This window comes from Lasioglossum baleicum, chromosome 7, assembly GCF_051020765.1.
Source record: "Lasioglossum baleicum chromosome 7, iyLasBale1, whole genome shotgun sequence".
Lineage (NCBI taxonomy): Eukaryota > Metazoa > Arthropoda > Insecta > Hymenoptera > Halictidae > Lasioglossum > Lasioglossum baleicum.
The window spans coordinates 6,025,937-6,045,497 of record NC_134935.1 but is presented as its reverse complement, the minus strand read 5'-3'; the positions used below and the strand labels follow the sequence as shown (position 1 = coordinate 6,045,497).

Below are 19,561 nucleotides of genomic sequence, written 5' to 3'. Positions count from 1 at the left end.
ATGGGTTGACGTAATTTGAAATAGTAAGAACATCAAGACGATTTAAGCACATCCAGATGTTGTTTTCAATTTATTACAATTGTTAAATCTTGTAAGTGACGAAAACCATTTTTCTTTTGCACGAAGATCCGCGCAAGTCTAGTCGCGTAATTACACTCGAATGAAAGGCTTCGCGGCAGAATCGATAGCGTGGTTGCATTCGGATAAGAGAGATCCCACAGTGCTTATGAGATCACCTGGCGGTGATCGACGCCCATCGAACCTATTTACGCCGACGACGTCGCAACACCGTAGGAGAGAAAATGAATTCCGCCATCGGTTTACTCCCGATACGTGTCCGGTTAACGTCCTCTCGAGTTCTTCGCTCTGGCAGCCGTATAATATTTAAATGACATTATAAGGAATACTTTCGCAATAACCGTTCTCCCGCGTCCGAGAAACCAGGCCTATACATAGCCCGATTGTGCGCAAGCGGAATATGTATCATCGAGCTACTTCTGCCGGTCGCGTAAATATTTGAACAGTTTGTGCGGGACGTCGCCGGCGCAATCTTTCGCGGAAAGTTCTGTCTTCGACGCGATGCCTACACGTCGATACACTTTCGCGAATCGGCTTCTGTTCCCCCGGCCGTGATCATCCTGAATCGAGAGGACTCGTGTATCGCAGTCGAAAGATTTCACTCCCTCGAGCGTATCTTCGAGCGTCGATCTTTCACTTTTTCAAGGACAACTTTTTTTAGAACACCTGGATACATCATTCTACATTCTAATTGATTATGCTTTATGCAGGTTAAATAAGTACGTAAGGAAGGACGGAAATAGACGCGGACATATATTCTGCGAGACAGTGTCCATCCAGCTTTCATACCACAATGGAACTGTTAGATTCTTTTTTTCAATTTTGAAGCTATATGTAATTTTTTTAAATGTAAAAAATAAATTGCATTCTCAAACGTTTTACATGGATTTTTATGAGAGGTTTCAGTTTTGCGCTTACAGCCTTTTTTAATTCCAGTCTCTATATTCAGCGAGACAGAGTCTATCCAGCTTTAAAGGTTTCTTTTTTTTAATTTCGAAACTATATGTAGTTTTTTAAATGTCTCTGAAATAAATTTTATTCGCACAAGTTTTACACGGATTTTACAGCCTTTTTTTAATTGCAGTCTTTATATATCCAGCGAGACAGTGCCCACCCAGGTTGCTGCAATTACAATTGCGGCTTATGTTTCTCAATTTTGAAGCTACGTGTAATTTTTTGAAATATCTGAAATAAATTGCATTCTCACAAGTTTTGCATGGATTTAAATAAAAACCGCAATTATTTTTACTCCAGCCTAATACATACCACGTGTTCCGTTATCTCTGAAGATATCGAACAGGTATTTTCGCGAGTGACGTTAGTGTTCAACTTGTTTTGTAACAACGTTGACAACATTTCGGGATTTATCGTGCGAGTGCTCTTTTTTCCTGCTAATGGACGCGTTGGTTTCCGATAGAACTCGGATTCGACGCACAAGGTTTGTTTACTTAAAGGTCGTAGCTCCTTAGGATTTTTAGCACTTCGAAACTACAGTTAGAGCTTTCCGAGACATCGTAGGAATCAATTAACACCTGCGCTGTCCGGACAATAACGACGAAAATCACGAACGAGGTGAATCAGCGTATTTTTATTAGCCGAGGATGTTTTAGGAGGTAACATGTGGTCTTTATCTTTTATCTGTACGAGTTTCATAAGCGCTGGCGATTTTATTCTTTCATTTTTTCTTTTATTTCAATCAGTCAGTACTCTGTACACTCGAACGTTACAGCTGGCGAATTAATTAATATTAATTCGTGCAATTGAACGTTCCGAGCGCCGGTGTCTGGTAATGTGTATAAAAAAGTGTTCGCGAAGAAGGTCAATCGGCTTTACGGAGGTAGTGACGTCGCGGCGCTCCACACGGTGTCTTCCGTTCTTATTTTTTTTCTCTCTCTTTTTTGATGTTAAACGAGAAGTTGACGCAGCTCCTGACGTATGAAAAAATAAATCTTTTGCGTGGGTCGACGTACACAACAAAAATAAATGTGAATAACAACGGATAAATGTCACCGGGTCGGGTATTACTTCTCGCTGAATAGTCCTTCTTTCTTGCGGGTGCCACTTGCGTTTCTCTAACCTTTTCTGCTGAAATGGCAGGGCGCTTTGTGGACGCGCAAACAAATCGGGATCGCGAGCAATATTTAAAAATATACGTTGCAATATTTCCACCCGAACGAAGCACAAAGTCTTCAGATTTCTCCAAGATCCAGCAATCTCTCTTCGAATTAGCTTGAGTTCGATATTAATAATAATTAAAAGTCTCTACTAATTGCTAGTTGAATTCCATTTTTTCGTGAAAGTAATGACAGAGTCCACCTAAATCGATTTTTATTATCAATCATTGGAACAGGATAAAAATAATTTGAAGAAATTATTAAACTCTTCCCTGCACGGTACAATGGATTTAACCGAGTCGTTTGTACTAACTAGCAAAATAAAAATGTTTTGCGTTGATTGTGGGTAGCAGGAATAAAATAAAAATTGATTTCATCCCTTAATGATTTTTGTTACGTTAAAAACAACACTACAATATTCTTGAATTTCTAGTCTAGTGATAACAGTGGGCACGATTCCATCGCCTTTAGAAATCAAATTGAAACGCAAATAAACGAAACCATGGAAAGACCGGTCCGTAAAACAGATGCAACAAAGCGAAGCAATTAATCGCTGATAATCCCGACGTCAACGTTTCCGACCTTGGATTTTTCAATCCAATTAGGATACGAAGCTTCCTTATAAAGATTGGAGAATCAATCGACTGTGTGCAGAATGCATTTAACACAATGCGTGGAGTCAACAATACTCGAGTCGAGTCGGAGCACGTGGATATGTGTGTATACCATAATTCGTGACGGAAATAGAACTGCGATGTATGCGTTCCTCCATATCAATTTTTATACTTCTTCCTTTATTCCGATTTTTATGTTTGTTGCAAGCTTAACGAGTACGGCGGTAATCAGTGCTATTAATGCGCTATAAACCCATGCGATCCGCGGTCTAATAATCGTATTACTCGGTCATAAATATATTTAGCAGTGTGCTCAATCATTTCTACGAATTGGCCACGACAAACCTGTTGCAAGAATCGAACAACCGTCCTCGACGCTTAGGGTCCTATTCTCTAGCTTCCGCAAGAACAAATTCGTCTAGTAATTGTATCGAAGAGCTTAGTGGATGAACATGTTAAGTGAGGTTTAAATTTAATGTTGATTTTCTGAAATTCCCCCTGTGAATCATTAGTTAGCATGTCCGGCCAGTGAGCTGTTCGATCATAGTTGGTAGTGTAAACATTTCAACGAATTTTCGAAGACGACGACCGACTGCGAAGAAGGGGGCCTAGCAAGAACAAATTCGTCTATTAATTGTTTTACTGGATCACAGTTGAAGAGCTTAGTGAATGAACATGTTGAGTGACATTTTTGAAAAATGGAGGGCTGAGAGAACAGTTATGCATCTTATTAAATTTAATGTTGATGCAGTGAATTCCTCAATCATATTTGGTAGCGTAAACATTTAAACGAATTTGCCAAGAGGACGACCAACTGCGAAGAAGGGGGGCCCAGCCGCGACACTTACGTTTCCTATTCCCTAGCCTCCGCAAGAACTTGCAGAACTTTTTGTACGCGGTGTTCGCCTCCTTGCTGCTCAATTCCATCGCGCTCTTCACCCTCTCATTCTTCTGTTGCCCCGTTGGGCAAAGTTTCGGGTACCGCCAATGTTGGCACGGTTCTGACCAGTCGAGACCAGTAGCCGGTGCCATGGCGACTCTTTGGCTCCGAGAACTCGGAGAACGTGCTACGTTTCTCGTTCCTCGGCACTGTCGAGTTCATCGACGATTTAACATCGCGCACGTTTTTCCCGGAAACTCGCGGCGACACTCGCCGCAATGTTCTCCAGACGAATTCGATCGTACACACGCTCAAGCAAAGTCACTGGTTTTACCACGTCGAAGGAATCTCGGGAACACTTTCTCGTTGTTCGTTGGAAAGACAAGAGCCCCAGCTATTTTCAAGTCGATCGGAGGAAACACGTTCACACAGGGACACTGAGCGGAATGTGCCACGAATTACATACTAATAACTCTCCGACTCTCGAGCCGAGATCCTATCGAGGCGGATTACGTGCCGGCCTGGAAAATCGGGGCCGTAAAGGGGACCATTGTTCGTTTCCCGGTACGAGCGATAGCGTGTGCTGGTGGGAGAACACGCTTTTACATATATGTACGTTACAGGGCCTAACTTCTCGGAAGCCGCTTGAATCAAATTCTATCCTGCGGAGCTTCGAACTCGGAATTAATCACAGGACGGTTCACTGATCACAGATATGCGAAATACAAAATTTCTTATCACTTAGAGTCTCGGAACGTGTCACTCGGAGATCGTTGGAATCGGTGAACACTTCCTCGTCAAGTAGTTTTTGCGTATAATAGGAAAATTCTTAGTTGTCCAGCACGTCCAACACGTCAAATGTGCACCGTGTTGGTGACTAATGGGAAATTTGGAATTCCCTGTTAGTTCACGAAGGAGTACGAATCCGTTTCCGAAGACGAAGATCGGGCGAAAGGTGGATCGCGTGATCAGACGCGTTTCGAGGCCGGCAAAACGTGCTCCGATACTGTATACAGTGAACACACGTTTAAGCTCCGAAATCACGCGACACACCGAGAGAACCACCGCACCGGATTGATTGTCTCCGGGCTGCGTGTTCGTGTTGTCTACGAGGGATCGCGTTCCACGCGGCTACGTCGCCAGAGACGTTCTCGTTCCGTGGCGTCTCGGCACGCGACTAAACCGAACGCGCCGCCAATCGCCATTGCTCGCGGAAGAATCAGCTTCCGAGAGGGGGCAGCCGGCCACCGCAGGTGGGGGCTACGTTGCGGATGTTCACCGCGAAAGTGAACATCGCGACTACGGCTTGCAAGCCCGAAAAGCGGGATCCCGCAGGGGATCCTGCGACATTTTTTGGTCACGCGTTTCTTAAACACGTGATACGAAATCCCGAAAATTTCGCGGGACTATGCGTGCAATCACAATCGCGCGAAGGACGACGCGCAGGATGAACTATGTCGATGTTGCATTGATACTAACTATTCGACCTACAAGTGTAGAGGCTGAACGAGCTTTTTACGAGATATCTTTGTGATGACTTGAAGAGCAATCTAGGAGATACAACAATGAATATGTAGTAGGTATGCAGAGCACTTTCCCGCAGGTTTCATTTCGTTATCATCCGAATTAGTGTAGTTATTAATATTTGGCCCTTCGGACGGGTTGCGCCCGGCCACTGGCGGTATATCTATCTGAAAAGGTTGCTATAGCAGACTAAAAACGCGCACGGGTCAGAGTTGGGCAAAAATTTAATCAACGATTGACGACTAAATTTCTACTTCAATCGTTAATCGCAATTAACAACTAATCTCCTAGTTTAATCGTTAATTGCGGTTAACGATTAAATTTCTACTTTAGTCGTTAATTGCGATTTACGATTATTAATCGTCGATCGGATAATTGATTAATGATTAACTGCTGAAATTTCAAAATGAAATACGGAATCAAAACTGTATGAATACTGAAAAAAATGTAAACTGAATTTAGGTGTATGTATTGTCATTTGGTCTATATATAATACAAACTCTGTTTACGTGCTTTTATGTTTTTATTTCGATGATTTCTTTTTTTAATCATCGATTGACGATTAACTTCATCAATCGATTGAATCAATCGTCGATTTTTCGATGATTTCTTTTTTAATCGTACAGATTAATCAATCATGATTAAAATTTTAATTGATTGATGCCCAACTCCGGCACGGATCAGCTCCGAACAGATTATTTACAACCACAGCTTCAACAACAACTTCAACCCCGACAGATGGACAACACGTGTGACAGACCCACCCGAATCAGATCGATGAGATCGCACATACATACTTTTCTATTTTATGTATGTAGATAATAGATAATCAGTCATTCTGCAAGTTTTTTTATGATTATAAAATTTCATTCACAGTTCTAAAGCACAGTTCGTGTGCTGACACAAGTGTCAAAGCGTAAAAACAAATGGTTTCTTCAATGATTCTAATAAATTGTACGCAATTGTACACAAGTCAATAAAATCAACCGTTTAATGATGAGTCACACTAACCCAATGGAAACCCTTCAGTCGGCCTAAGGGGATCAGCAAAGATTCGTTAATCAACGTCGCCGAGCAAATGGTTGGAACTTAGCAAATAACGAGGACGAATTTGCCGATGGTATGAAGGAAAGAAGCCGGACACATTTCATTTGCATGCGGCTACAACCTCTTTGCGAGACCGCGCGTCGCGAGAGGATTATTCGCGATAAAGTCTATTTATAGTAGGCCGAGTCGTCAATGACGGACATTACCGTTGAATTAAATAGAACGTGCCAGTTCTGCAAAGTAGAATTTCGCGGTAATCGGTGGTCTCGCGGGTGTTCACTGTTTCCCGAACGAAAATAATGATTTTCTTGGAACCCTCCTCTGTCATTCTGGAAGTTTTCGAAATTTAAAAAGTGGATCTAGAGCCGTTCAACAAAAGCGCGATTAAACACGGTGAACGAAGTGTCGATCAAATCAATCAGATCGAAAATGGAGTTTTGTTCTTCGGTATTTCTTAGCTGATGGGGAGTGCAAGCCTAAAGAGTGGCTGTAGTAATGAATATTTTTAAAATTTGTTTTACAAATTGCTTTGCAAACTGGCTGAGGTCTTCCAATCTCAGCTCACAAAGAAGACAGATAATGTAACGGTGAAAATGGGAAGATTCGCAGCTTGTTCGCGAGACGGAAGGATTTAAATGGAGCGTGGCTGCTATTAATAGGACGATTAATTCATTAAATTCGAAAATGGAGTTTTGTTCTTTGGTATTTCTTAGCTGATGGAGAGTGCAAGCCTAAAGAGTGGCTGTATTAATGAATATTTTTAAAATTTGTTTTACAAATTGCTTTGCAAACTGGTTGAGGTCTTCCAATCTCAGCGCACAAAGAAGACAGATAATGTAACGGTGAAAATGGGAAGATTCGCAGCTTGTTCGTGAGACGGCAGGATTTAAATGGAGCGTGGCTGCTATTAATAGAACGATTAATTCATTAAAATGCTAAGTTCCAAAATAATGGCAGCTCGGCGACTTCCGGCCGATTGTGCTACAGTGCGCGCCCATCTCCTGCATCGCAACCAATTATTCTCCCCGGTGTTTCCAGCCGTTAAAGATCGCAAACTCGAAACTGGATCAGCTCGGTGTACTAACTAACTCTTCTCGACTTCACCGAAGTCCGGGCAAAAGGAGGACTATTTTTTCTTTACGAAGTTGAATTGGATGTAAAGCGACACTCGCGACCCGGCTTTTATCAGCGGATCTGGTAATTGGCGTGGCAAGATCGGCACAAATAAGATACGACAGTTTGCGCAGTCAAGAAACTCGCCGCTCTAACACGTACCGAAAGTTAACGCATCAAATTAACGTCAAATGTCGCCGTTCGATAACTTTCATTATTTAAATCGGCGAGTAAATTTTCGCGCCGCGAGCTGAGGAAACTATTCGTTGCACGATTAGCTCGGGAACGTCCCGTACCAAGTTTCCGCGTTCTCGCGCGATCGTACCTCGGAGCCAGCCATAATTGGCTAACTTTTAATCGGCGGTTGATCTTCATTGATTCCGGACACGCGAGTCTACCGAAAAACGGGATCTAGACGATCGCAACGATTCTCTCGGGCCGCCGAAACAACTCCAAAGCCTCGACAGCGCCGATATCGGGCTGTTTGAACGCCGGTTAGAGCTCTCGCTATATTTAGCCGTAATAAGTAGATAACAGTCCCACTGCGGGGCACACGGAGTACACGTGAGACATGTCCCAGTCGTTGCGAATAACTCGATTTCCTCCGAAAAGAAATATTGGAAGAAAACAAACACGGATAAAAGCGGTTTATCGGCGACGTTTATCGGCGCGGCCAGGCTGATTAAAGGCGCCGGTCGATATCTGGTTATCGGAAGGAGAATACAAAGCGCAATCGGCATCGCTTCTCCCGTGGCCTTTCAATCTCCGATCCTCTTGTCATCTCCTTCCGGAAGCGTGCACGCTAAATGGAGTCTCGAAACTCTAAACAGTCGAATCCTCGATGTCGAAATCACCGAGGGCATCCATGACTGCACGACAACAGAGCGACTCTTCTAGAAAACACAACTGGAAGAGGATCGACACCAATTCTACTCGGAACATGAAGCTGAATACATATCGGGATACCTGTTGTGTCTGAGGAACGTGTAACATTTTATAAACATCACGTGCTTAGCACCTCTTATCTTAAGTTGTGCGCATATCAACGCACTCTATTTATCTGCGACGCGTTCTGAAGAAACATTTACTTTACTCCCTCTCTCCTCCCATCATTTTGTCTAGTCCGACCTTGCTGTAAGCTTCATACGAACTTCAACAACACCGAATATACATATATCGTTCCGACTACAGTGATTTCAAGTAATCCGGACAGATACCGCGAGGATTGTAAACAAAATCTAGAGATTCGATCAATTAGCAAGAATTGCGTATGTTTACTCGAATTGAACGCGTGTTCTGAAATTACGTGATTTTTAAGTATGTGCGCGTTTCTCTGAATACAGAAGTGTTCGACATTGCATAACATACCTACAGAGAACTGAAGAGACGTCGGGAAAAGTCGGTTTTTTATTTTATTGACTACAATGCTGTTTATAAAACAATCTGTAAAAATGTTCCAAGTTTTTTAAACATGTTTGCTCGTTCCGAAACTCATTCATTTAACAAAAATTCGGAAGAAATTCACAGTCGTGAGTTCTATCGGGTAGAATGTTGACGAATTTTTCTGTAATGTTTAGTTAAGCAGAACGGAAGAAATAATTCATTAACTACTATTGAAACTTGCCACACAGGTGTTTCTTCGGGGACTCTATCGAATGGACTTGGAAATGGACCTTGAAATGTATAGGAAGTGGATCCGTTACAAGGAAGGATATTCAGACGATTTTAGACATTCCGCAACTTGAACGGTGACGACTGAACGTTATCTGTTCTCGGTCTGAAAAGATCATTAACGTGGCGTTAACAACGGGTAGAGTGACGCACGCGTGTATCAATAACTGCGACTCGTTTCGAAACAGTCGAGTTCCAGGGAAGCGTAGACTTTCTACCAGTTTTCGAAGCTTCACAGAATTATTTTCGTCCTCGACCAGAATCTCGTCAGAATTTTAACGTCGCGTCGAAATCCTCTCAAGATCGATCGTTGATCGACGCAGATCCATTATTCATTGTTCAATTTAGATTGCTTGGCCACCGATAACGCCAGTTTCATGGAACAACACCCAGAGACATGAACGCTCAATTGATAACCACACGATGGAAAGCTTGTGTCGATAATAAAAAATTCGACTGATTGAGAAATTTTCTGATGAACACTGTTTGAAGATCGTCGAAATCTTTTTACTAGTTTCGAGTCACGTAACGTAACTACGTGTCTCGGTATACAGAAGCCGGTGAGTGTATCATCCATAAATTCTCTATTTCTGGAGGAGAAAATACATCTGTTCGATAATTTGATGCGGGCCAGTCCACTTCAATCGCGTAACACGGGAGTAACGGATCGTTTATGCTGATCGGTGGGACGTGAAATTTACGATCTGACTGCGGCCGTTCCAGACGTATTTATGGTCCCTCTGATGATGCATAGATCGCTCATTAACGTAGTACCTACGCACGTTCTCATTGTCTTTTCGGGAACGAAGCAATTTCCAGACGAGTAGGCGATTTTCCAATTCGGTTAACGAATTCCTCTTGTATCGCCAAGGGATATTATAACGTCTCTTTGGATCAGCGAACACAGTTAACACTTTATCGAAATACCTGCTCAAAACATCAGCTAAACGAGCCACCGTAATATGTATCGAGTCGAAGCTAATATTATTATTAGACTGATTTTGTGCATCCGTGACAAACATGAATAGGCCAAATACAAAAATGGAAATACATTAACAGAAAATTTCAAGATGATAAAAAGAGGAAATGCATTTTCATTTAACTTCGATACCTTACAATTGACTTGGACAATTTTTATTTTGCGTAAAGAGCCGCAGTCTAATTATTATTGGCACGTCCGACCGGCACTTTGTGATTTCATCTTTCGTTGACATTCGTGGATTATTTGAATCCGTTCCGATGAAAAAAGAAACAGAGTGATTAATTAGCTGGAAGATAGGAACGACTAATACCGCGAATAAATTTTCAGAAATTACGGATTAACCGGTAGATAGTGTCTTAAGAGAATCTAAATGATTCAGACGGTATAATGGAGCGATGCCGTGTCGAGGGGACACGCAGGAGTCCAGTTTCGCTCTCACGCCTCATTTTCCCTCGGGGAAGAATGCCGAACATGCGTAACCCGCGCCCGCGTGCAGCGCTTGCAATCGAATTATGAGCAGGCCGTGCAGCTGATCGACCATATAAATAGATCGACCGTACATTGAACGGTTATTCTCGTGGTACCGATACACTTCGACCGGCGAGGACGCAGAGAATGATCTGACGCAAGACCGCTCCAACGATTAGCTTGTGCGCGCGTGCTCCGCTTATCAGCCTCCTTTTTATTTCCAATTCCGGAGCGCGCACACCATTGCTCGACGATGGGAGCACACTTTCAGGAAATATCGCGCCTCGATTCTGTGCAGTTGATTACACGCCACGAAACTGCAATTCAAATTTATTCCCATGCGGCGGTCCAAGCACAGCATTCTCTCCGTAACTGTCTCGTTTATTAAGACAAAACTTCTTTGTTCGCATCGCGTACACAATTGCTGGACAATAAACGAATCTGATCCGTCACGCTCCAAGATGAAACGCCATTCGGCGAAACTCGGGGAGGCTTGAATTTTGTCTTTTCCTCGCGTTAAATTCTCTCAAATAGTTGTTTCTCATTTTCAGTAGAAACAAGGTTTTCCCAGTTCTGGATTCCATCACAAAGTCTCATTCTTCTTACCGAGAGTACAAAAAGCTTTTGAGAGGACAATGGCGTGGAGCAAGCACGTGATATTCAAAGAACTGAAAAAATAGAATAACGCGAAGTTCATCTTCGCGGAGCTTTGTCTTCCAAGATTTTTAATTTGGCAACACGTTCAACGAACTTAATGACTCACTGTTTCAGGAACGAAAGATTCCGACATCCCGAATTTCTTTTTCTCTCTGCATGTGGTACACTAATTGATCTAAGTCTTTAAAAAGTTATCGTCCTTCTAAAAGTGTTCGAATAAGTGACCGGGATTCGACGTCAGGTAGAAGGTTCATGAATTTTTTCGTAATTTTTTGTTAAGTAGGACAGAAGAAATAGTGCCTGCAACTATCCTTGTGTGTGTGGGTGGGATACCTGCCTAGAACTTGCCACGGAGGGTTTTCGTTCGGGGTCGCATTTGACCCCCTGATCTACAGCTACAGTAAGGAGCATAACTGATTCCACACACTTTAAATTAGAATAACTTCTATATGAATGGACCAAACGACTTAAATTTCTCTGTAAGGTTAGAAGAATTAGTTTAGTAAATGACGTGTATTAAATAAGTTGAAAAAATGCATTTGGTCGGAATTGTGAAAAACAATACCAGAAATTGATTTTTACAACTTTTTTAGCTGGCCCAATAACGAAAATTTAAAAGATGTGTTTGGTCAACTCGTAGAAATTACATACGCTCCGAAAATTTCATCGAAATTGGTTAATTGGTTCACGAGTTATAAACGATCAAAAATGGTGAAACTTGCCACTTTATGGTACACTACAAATTACCACTTTTGATCGTTAATCATTCGCAAACCAATTAACCAATTTCAATGAAATTTTCAGAGCGTATATAATTTACACGAGTTGACCAGACACACATCATTTAAATTTTCTTTATTGACCCAGCTAAAAAAGTTGTACGAATCAATTGTTACTATTGTTTTTCGCAATTCGGACCAAATATATTTTTTACACATCATTTACTAAACTGATTCTTCTAGCCTTACAGAGAAATTGAAGTCGTTTGGTCCATTCATGAAAAAGTTGTTCTGATTTAAAGTGTGTGGAATCAGTTATGCTCCTTACTGTATACCCTTTCGAGTAAAAAAAAAAAAAAGAGAAAACAAGTTCGACAGTTCTGCTACTCGGAACGAAATTTTAGGGCAGCCGCGAGTTCGTTCACACTAATCTAGATTCGAGATAATGTCGTCATCGAGCAGGTTGTGGTACGATTCTGGCCGGCTTCCAGGTCGGAGGAGCAAGAAAGTGGCGTAGGGAACTGGTAGACAAGCGTCTCATCAAAGGGTACTCGTGGTAATTAATCGGCGTTTGAATTAAGGGTACAAATTGAGTGGAGGAATTGCGGCACGCTCTCTGAATAATCCCAGCTGGCGCTAGGTTCTCCGTTTTCCTTTTATCATTCGGCTTCGAGTCGGCTTTTTTAATGCGGAAGTCGAAGGACGGTCATCTGGCGCACTGCGAGCCTTTGTGCTCTAATTAGTGATCGTTAATGAACGTTAAACCTTAACGACAAGGCGACAACCGTTTTATTCCGTTTTACTTCGATGAGAAATCGGATGGAACGCTCGAATCGGGTCTCACAGCGAGCTTATAGAGAGGCAGGTGATCTAGATTCAGTGAAAGATTGAAGTATTTACGACAACTGGACATTGGACGAATATCAAAGGGTGCAAACGATCCGTTGAAGTTGTGCAGACTCTTTCGTGACGTGTATCATCATGTTGGCACCGTTCCGGTAACTAGACATGAAGAAAATGGGTCAACATCTCCCAAGCTGTAACCAACGTGTTTTTTGAACAGTTTCAGCTGAATAACTCTTCCCAGAAAAGAAGAAGAACCTCTTTTCTTGCGGTAGTACGACTTCGATATTCTTTAAGAAAACTGATTTGCTGGTGAAGCAAATATGAGATGTTTGATGATTACGGTATTGTAATAATATTTTGGTTACAACAATTATGGTCGGTGGTACGTAGAAATCGATTGGAGCGTCGGAGTACACGTGCCTAGTAACTGACTGACCATGTATCTACCGTTGCAGCCTTGATACTTTTTGCTCAGAGTGCGAGGTAGGGAAATGATCTTGAAGAAAGATCTAATCAGTGCCGTGTTAGATAACCGGTGGAGGACGGCGGCAATGAATCCTATTGAGAGCTTATTGATTGCGTCGCGCGGCGCGGAATCAAAGTGAGTAACGATATCAACATTTGGGATGCGATAGCTCACGCTAAATGGCGTGACAACGCTGCTCGTCGGAGATCAAGGCTTCGGGGTGTCGGCCGGTCGCGAAGCGAATTAAGATCTCCGATTTCCGCATGTGAAAAAATTCCCGTTTCACGTTGCAGCTGGAATGTTGCAGAATTATAGGGGAAAATTATAGAGAATTTCAGCTGAACTCGTCCAAGAATTATTTGACTTCTATCAAAGTTCTACGATTTTGCGAGGAAGTTCAACGGTTTGGCCCAGTGCGAGGCGCCTCGAGGAGAAAGCAGGTTTAATAATAGGCTATATCGCGGACCTTAGAGCAATAGGGAAATGACGGTGTTTCCATACAATCAATAACTCGGGCTCTCTCAGGGTCATCCGTGGCTCACCGCAACCGCGTATCCTGCGCGAACGATCATCATCCTCCATGGTAGTTTCTCGGAATTAACATGTACCTATCAAGCGTGACGTAGTTCGCGAGTACGCAGTTTACATGTATGTGTGCGCTGTGTGTAGATACACGCCAGGATATCTCCGCCATTTCTCTGTACAGCCAGGAAGTGTAAATGGAACAGTTCCTCTTCGATTGTCGTGCTGTTCTCCGAAGCTTCGGCAAGAACTAGTTTAATCCTTTCCGAGAAGTTAGCGTACACATGACGGGTCGCCGAAGACACGGAGTCACCTCGATAATTCATGCAGTTTTCGAAACAAACGGAATTGTTCTAAGCAAAAGTTGTTTAGGAAGAAGCATTGTGATTGAAATGTATTCGCGCCAGAGTGTGCTCGCGAGCTGTTCTTTGTTTTTGCAAATGGAACCATTCTCAGCGTATTCTCTGTTTCATCAGTTCAATTTTCGAATTTGATTACCTCGAAAACGAGGCGGGTTCCGAGAAGAAGACAATTCTCGGCTCGCTATTCCTGTTCCGAATTACGCTTAGCGCGTGACTCGGAGCAACCATAACACTGATCAAACAAACTAGCGCCGATCAAGGTGCGTGATTCCCTGGAACGGGGCGATAGCTCAGCTTCTAACAATACACTCCAGGATCAATGACGTCAACGAGTCCATCGGATTAGCAAATTTTCCGCAGCGACGAGAGAGAGGGAGAGACTTGATCGCATATATAAAATCGAAAGAGTTGAATTTTATGGGCCGACGAGGTGGTAGAGACCAAAGAAATCAAGGCCGGTTCGTGAAAAGGAGCCGCACATGTTTTCGGGGACGGAAGTCCACGTCAACGGAAGCTACCTTGACGCAAGATGCACCGATGAGCTGACTTTCGACTACGTGACTTTCGTAACGAGTCTTTCACTCCAACCGGTCGGCTATGGACGCCGAAAACGGTTGTTACACCGTGCAACCGCTGGTTACGCAACCGATGAGACAGATTCCTTCGCCCTTAATCGTGGACGTTTGACGAGGCGTGGCGGAGCGGAAGATTCCCGACAGACTTCCCACAAGGCGAAGACATCGTGCAGCCATGCGGGCGTTTAATCAATGACTAAGCGGGCAGAAGTCCTGGGAAATCGTGTGACCAATGCAGGTGGAATCGTCTGGGAATATCCACGCGCGAGATCGTCTTTTGTACTCGTAATTCTACTTCTAATCGATGCAAACAATTTTTATTTTGCATGAAGATTTGCATTGTATCAAAAAAGAAGATCAGACCAATACTGTGCGCATAAGACGTAAGAAAATAAGTGAAAACTTCTGTGGCGATTGCACACCTGTCTGTTTCTCGGCTCCTCCGAGTTTACGAATAGCGTTTCACCTCGGAGCGTGACGGATCAGACCCGTTCACTGTCCAGCAAAAAGTCAGCGACGCGCACCTGTCTGTTTCTAGCTCGCTCGGCTCAATTCGGCTCCTCCGAGTTTACAAATAGCGTTTCACCTCGGAGCGTGACGGATCAGACTCATTCACTGCCCAGCAATTGGGCTTGAAGAAGTTTCTACTTCAAAAAACCAGTTCAAATTCCAGGAAGAACGGTATACCGAAATTATCGAAGGAAAACAATACTTCGTAGTCCGAGTAAACATCTCGCTCGGAATGAATGAAACTCTGCTGCCCATTGTTCCCGGATTTTTCAATTGGCAACGTATGTACCTACCCGTCTGCAACGAGAAAATACTGAGCCCGAAAAAAATGGCTGTTTTAGTGACAGCTCGTATTTGGCGGACGATCAAACGCGTCTAAATCCAGCGACGTCACCTCTGACGTTCACAAAGTCTGCTAATAATTCTCTGCAAGAATGACGTCACCGGTGGCCGAGAAGCTCATGCCGCTGCCAATTCTCTGATCGACTACCATTGCTACAAATGCGAACTGTACCACGAACTCATGGCAGGAGTTCAAGCATCAAGGAAACATGCGTGTTTCGGTGAAGCTATCTTTGATATGGCCCGGCTAAATCGAGGTACACTTCGGCACGACCGTTCGACGATGAAGATGAGAGAGACTCGTGCTCACACGTGTTCCGTGTTCCGCTAATAACGTTATGGTTGGTTTATATAGATCGGCTAAAAAGTCATTCCGCGAGTTTTACGATGCGAAACCGTTTAAATCACGATGCTTGAATGGGAATTAGAAGAAGAGACAGCGATCCTACGACGCGAACAAACACGAATATATAGAAAAATATGCGCTTCTGTGTATAGCTTTGTTTTCGAGAACATTGGCCGAATGCTTGGCGACTATGCAACCGTAACTATTTACAAGAACGAGAGACGACGGCGAGCCCGATGCGGATTTCATGCATTTATGAATAGACTGCGGATCTTTATGTAAAATAAACGCTAGCCAAATAAGAATTTGTATCTCCCTTTAATAATTTGAAGAAGTTGATGATAATGTGTATCAGCTCTCTTACATCCCACTTATCCTTCCACTGCTTTATGTTTCAAATTTACAGAATTCAAGAATCTAAATTCTTGTTCGGAGATGATAATTATTGAGACTATGTGAGAATTCCAGAACGGCACTTGTTAGTTTCGACGAGTTCATCAATTTCGAACCAGGCTGATTAGCATACATGGAATACGAATGAACGGAATTCTACTGTATACTTAATGCATTTTAATTTATGCATCGAGGATGACTAATCAAATACGTGATAATGAACTGTCACAGGCTTGAATCCCCTTGAAATTCGCAGAAGAAAGGAAATCTCCGACTGACTAGCGAGAATGGCTAAAAATTGACTAATAGAACCGACGTTCTTGAAGACGTATCTTTTTCTGAGCAGAGGTTCCAGAGAAATGGTTGCGGAGTTCTTTGTTTTCAGAAAAACTGATGTGACCTTCTCTCCTGGAACGGGAGAACTGCCAAATTGCTTTTTAGAATGCCAGACCTCTGAGACAGACAGGTAATCAAGGTCCTCGAGAACGTCGTCGGCAATTAATGCGCGTGTGAGCCCGCTCGAGAAACAGTAAAGTCTTGATCTAAGCTGGACGGATCTCAGTCAGTTCGCCTACCCCCTCCACTGTAATTCGGTACGGGTCGAGTATAATATTTGTGAACCACTACTAAAAGTGAGACTTCAATCAACTAATTCGTGGCATTTTTCTCATTAAAATTACGCTAAAGAGAATGCAATTTCAATGTATTTATTGGTCTAATTACTAGACTACGGATTTTTATGCATTTTTGAAGAAATTCGCCGGATGAAATATAAAACTGTAAACGATTAGAAAAATTGAAGAATATTGTAATATCGTCTTTAATTCAATAAAGCCATTAAGGGATAAAATCAATTTGCATTTTATATCTGCTTCTCACAATCAATGCAGAACATTTTTATGTTGCATAAAGATCCACAGTCTAATTATTACAGCACCGAAGATTACTGTAAATCATCGTTCTTGCTCAACGATGCGGAGAAACATCCGATTCGACTTTTTTGCGGATCGCGCAGACAGATGGCGGCGAAACACCGGCAAAAATGGCGATAACGCCATAACTAAAAATAGAACGGACCAGTTGTTTTCCCCGCGGCTATCCTCGCAAAAATAGCACGCGTTCCTCACGAAATCGCTTAACGTTCCACGCGCTCGCGACTAATTATCGTTCCGTGAACGATCGCGATCAAGTGCTGAACGAGCACGCGCGTTTTCCATTCGGCGCAGAAGAAAAGAGCACGAGCGTGAAAGCATCGCCATATTTGATCGGGCTTCTACCACCGAACAGAATTTTCCTTCGATGAAACTAGCAGCTGTTTCAGAAAAACCGTCGACAAGTGCCAAAATAAATTTTTCGAAGGTGGGTCAGGGTTAACCTAATAATTCCTCACTGTCATTGTCAAACCGATTCGTGGTAAATTCAGATATGACTGCACGAAATGTTGCGAGTCGATTGATGATGTCATTCACAGATACACTTTCTTCCGACTGCTGAAATTCAAATTTTCCATTTGCTTCTCGCGGCGAAAATGAATGTTTGTGCATTGGATTATTGAATTAGATTTATACTTTTTTACTGAAAGACTTTGTTGTCTGCACGTTCCTTTCTCGAAAGTAATTATATAATTGAAATTGTGAAAACCGCTTTTTCATGAGAAAGGATCAAATAAATAATTTTCATTATCAAATAATAAATATATATATATATACAGTCACTGACAATTTAAAGTGGACACTTTTTAAGATGTTAGACCGGCTAGTTCGCCAGAGAATAACTAAACAAAAATTTAATACGATTGCAATTGGTAGGAATTATACAAAATTTTTAAAAATGATGTTTTGTCAACTTTTTTATCTGGGCATGTAACGATAATTTAAAAAATGCTTTTTATAGATTTCGGTAACTTATACGCACACTGAAAATTTCATCGAAATCGGTCAACATTGCAATGAGCTACAAACGTTTAAAGATGATCACGTAAGGGCGAAATGCCCTGGCAAGGCTGAAAATCTGCGACTTTCACCCTTAAGCTCTCATCTTTAAACGTATGTAGCTCATTGCAATGTAGACCGATTTCGATGAAATTTTCAGTATGCATATAAGTTACCGAAATCTATAAAACGCATTTTTTAAATTATCGTTACAGGCCCAGATAAAAATGTTGACAAAACATCATTTTTAAAAATTTTGTATAATTCCTACCAATTGCAATCGTATTAAATTTTTGTTTACTTATTCTCTAGCGAACTAGCCGGTCTAACATCTTAAAAAAATTCAAGTCCTTTGGTCCAATTTCTAAAAAGTTATGCGATTTTTAAGGGTGTCCACTTTAAATTGTCAGTGACTGTATATATATATGTGTATATATATATATATAATTTTGGTGTATGCTACAATCAAATCTGCTCGATAGTTCTATAGCTAATATAATCTTAATAATTTGTATTAAACATATGTTCACAATTTTAATAAGTAGCCCGGTTCTAATTTTAATGATTAATGCTAAATTGTCAGACGTGTCAGCAGTAATATTTGCATTGCAGTGTAATGATTTAATAATGTAAACCAAATTTTCAAACCGGAAAGTTTGGATCGCCTTCTTTACCGACGAGAAGTATCATCGATTACAGGCCAGAAGGAGGAGTGCCTCAGTTCGAGCAATCAACAGAAGAGATCGCTATCGTACGAGACGCTGATTACTCGCCGGACAATAGAGTATGTTAATTGCGATAAGGAGTCACGTGTTCGCGCGTACTAGCCGAGCCCGACTCGCTAGAAAGTGAAAATTGGGGTTCTCAGGTGTTTCAATTCGTTCGCATTCCGTTCCCACATTAGACTAAACAAGATTACCAACCGTGCCACACAATGGGAGAATTTGCTGCAATTATTTTCCGTTACCGTTGAACCACTTACGAGCCGATGTCAAACGATACCGACGCTTTTTATTGGTAGTTTCAATGAAATCGCCCGATAACGAGTAAAGACTGTAATACTTTCGCGTTATCGTTCATTAAGTACGCGTTTCCGGATAATATTCGTGAGATTTTCCTTTTTGAAACAATCAGCGGCTCAGGAATTATTAGTATGTAATATGCACTTGATAACAATTGAAGCCGTTAAATTTTCCGTGTAATGATTTCCTGCGATTCTACCTGCTCGGGAAACCGTTCGCTAATTTTCCGCTGAACAATTATTTTCTACTTTCTCGTAATTAGCTGGAATTAATTGGAACGTTCATGGAAGTCAATGTTTTCATGGCAGGGATAAATTGAAGAATTCGAGGAAACACGAACCCGTTTTGAAAAATCCGTACACTTCAAAATTGGCCAAAT

General features: G+C 42.1%; 1 protein-coding gene across 9 annotated transcripts in view; it reads right to left on the bottom strand.

Annotated features, from left to right (window-relative positions):
* Positions 1-19,561, bottom strand: part of LOC143210191 (glycogen synthase kinase-3 beta) — a 63,175-nt gene that overhangs the window by 23,690 nt on the left and 19,924 nt on the right. Inside the window, exon 1 of one of the 9 annotated variants that reach the window (XM_076426824.1) lies at positions 3,655-18,108. The exons of 5 other annotated variants lie outside the window; for them this stretch is intronic. In XM_076426824.1, the coding sequence (XP_076282939.1) occupies positions 3,655-3,838 (184 nt within the window). In that variant the 5' untranslated portion in view covers positions 3,839-18,108. Of the gene's footprint in view, positions 1-3,654; positions 18,109-19,561 lie in introns of those variants that run through there. 3 more of the 9 variants (XM_076426826.1, XM_076426825.1, XM_076426827.1) reach the window with 3 other exon arrangements.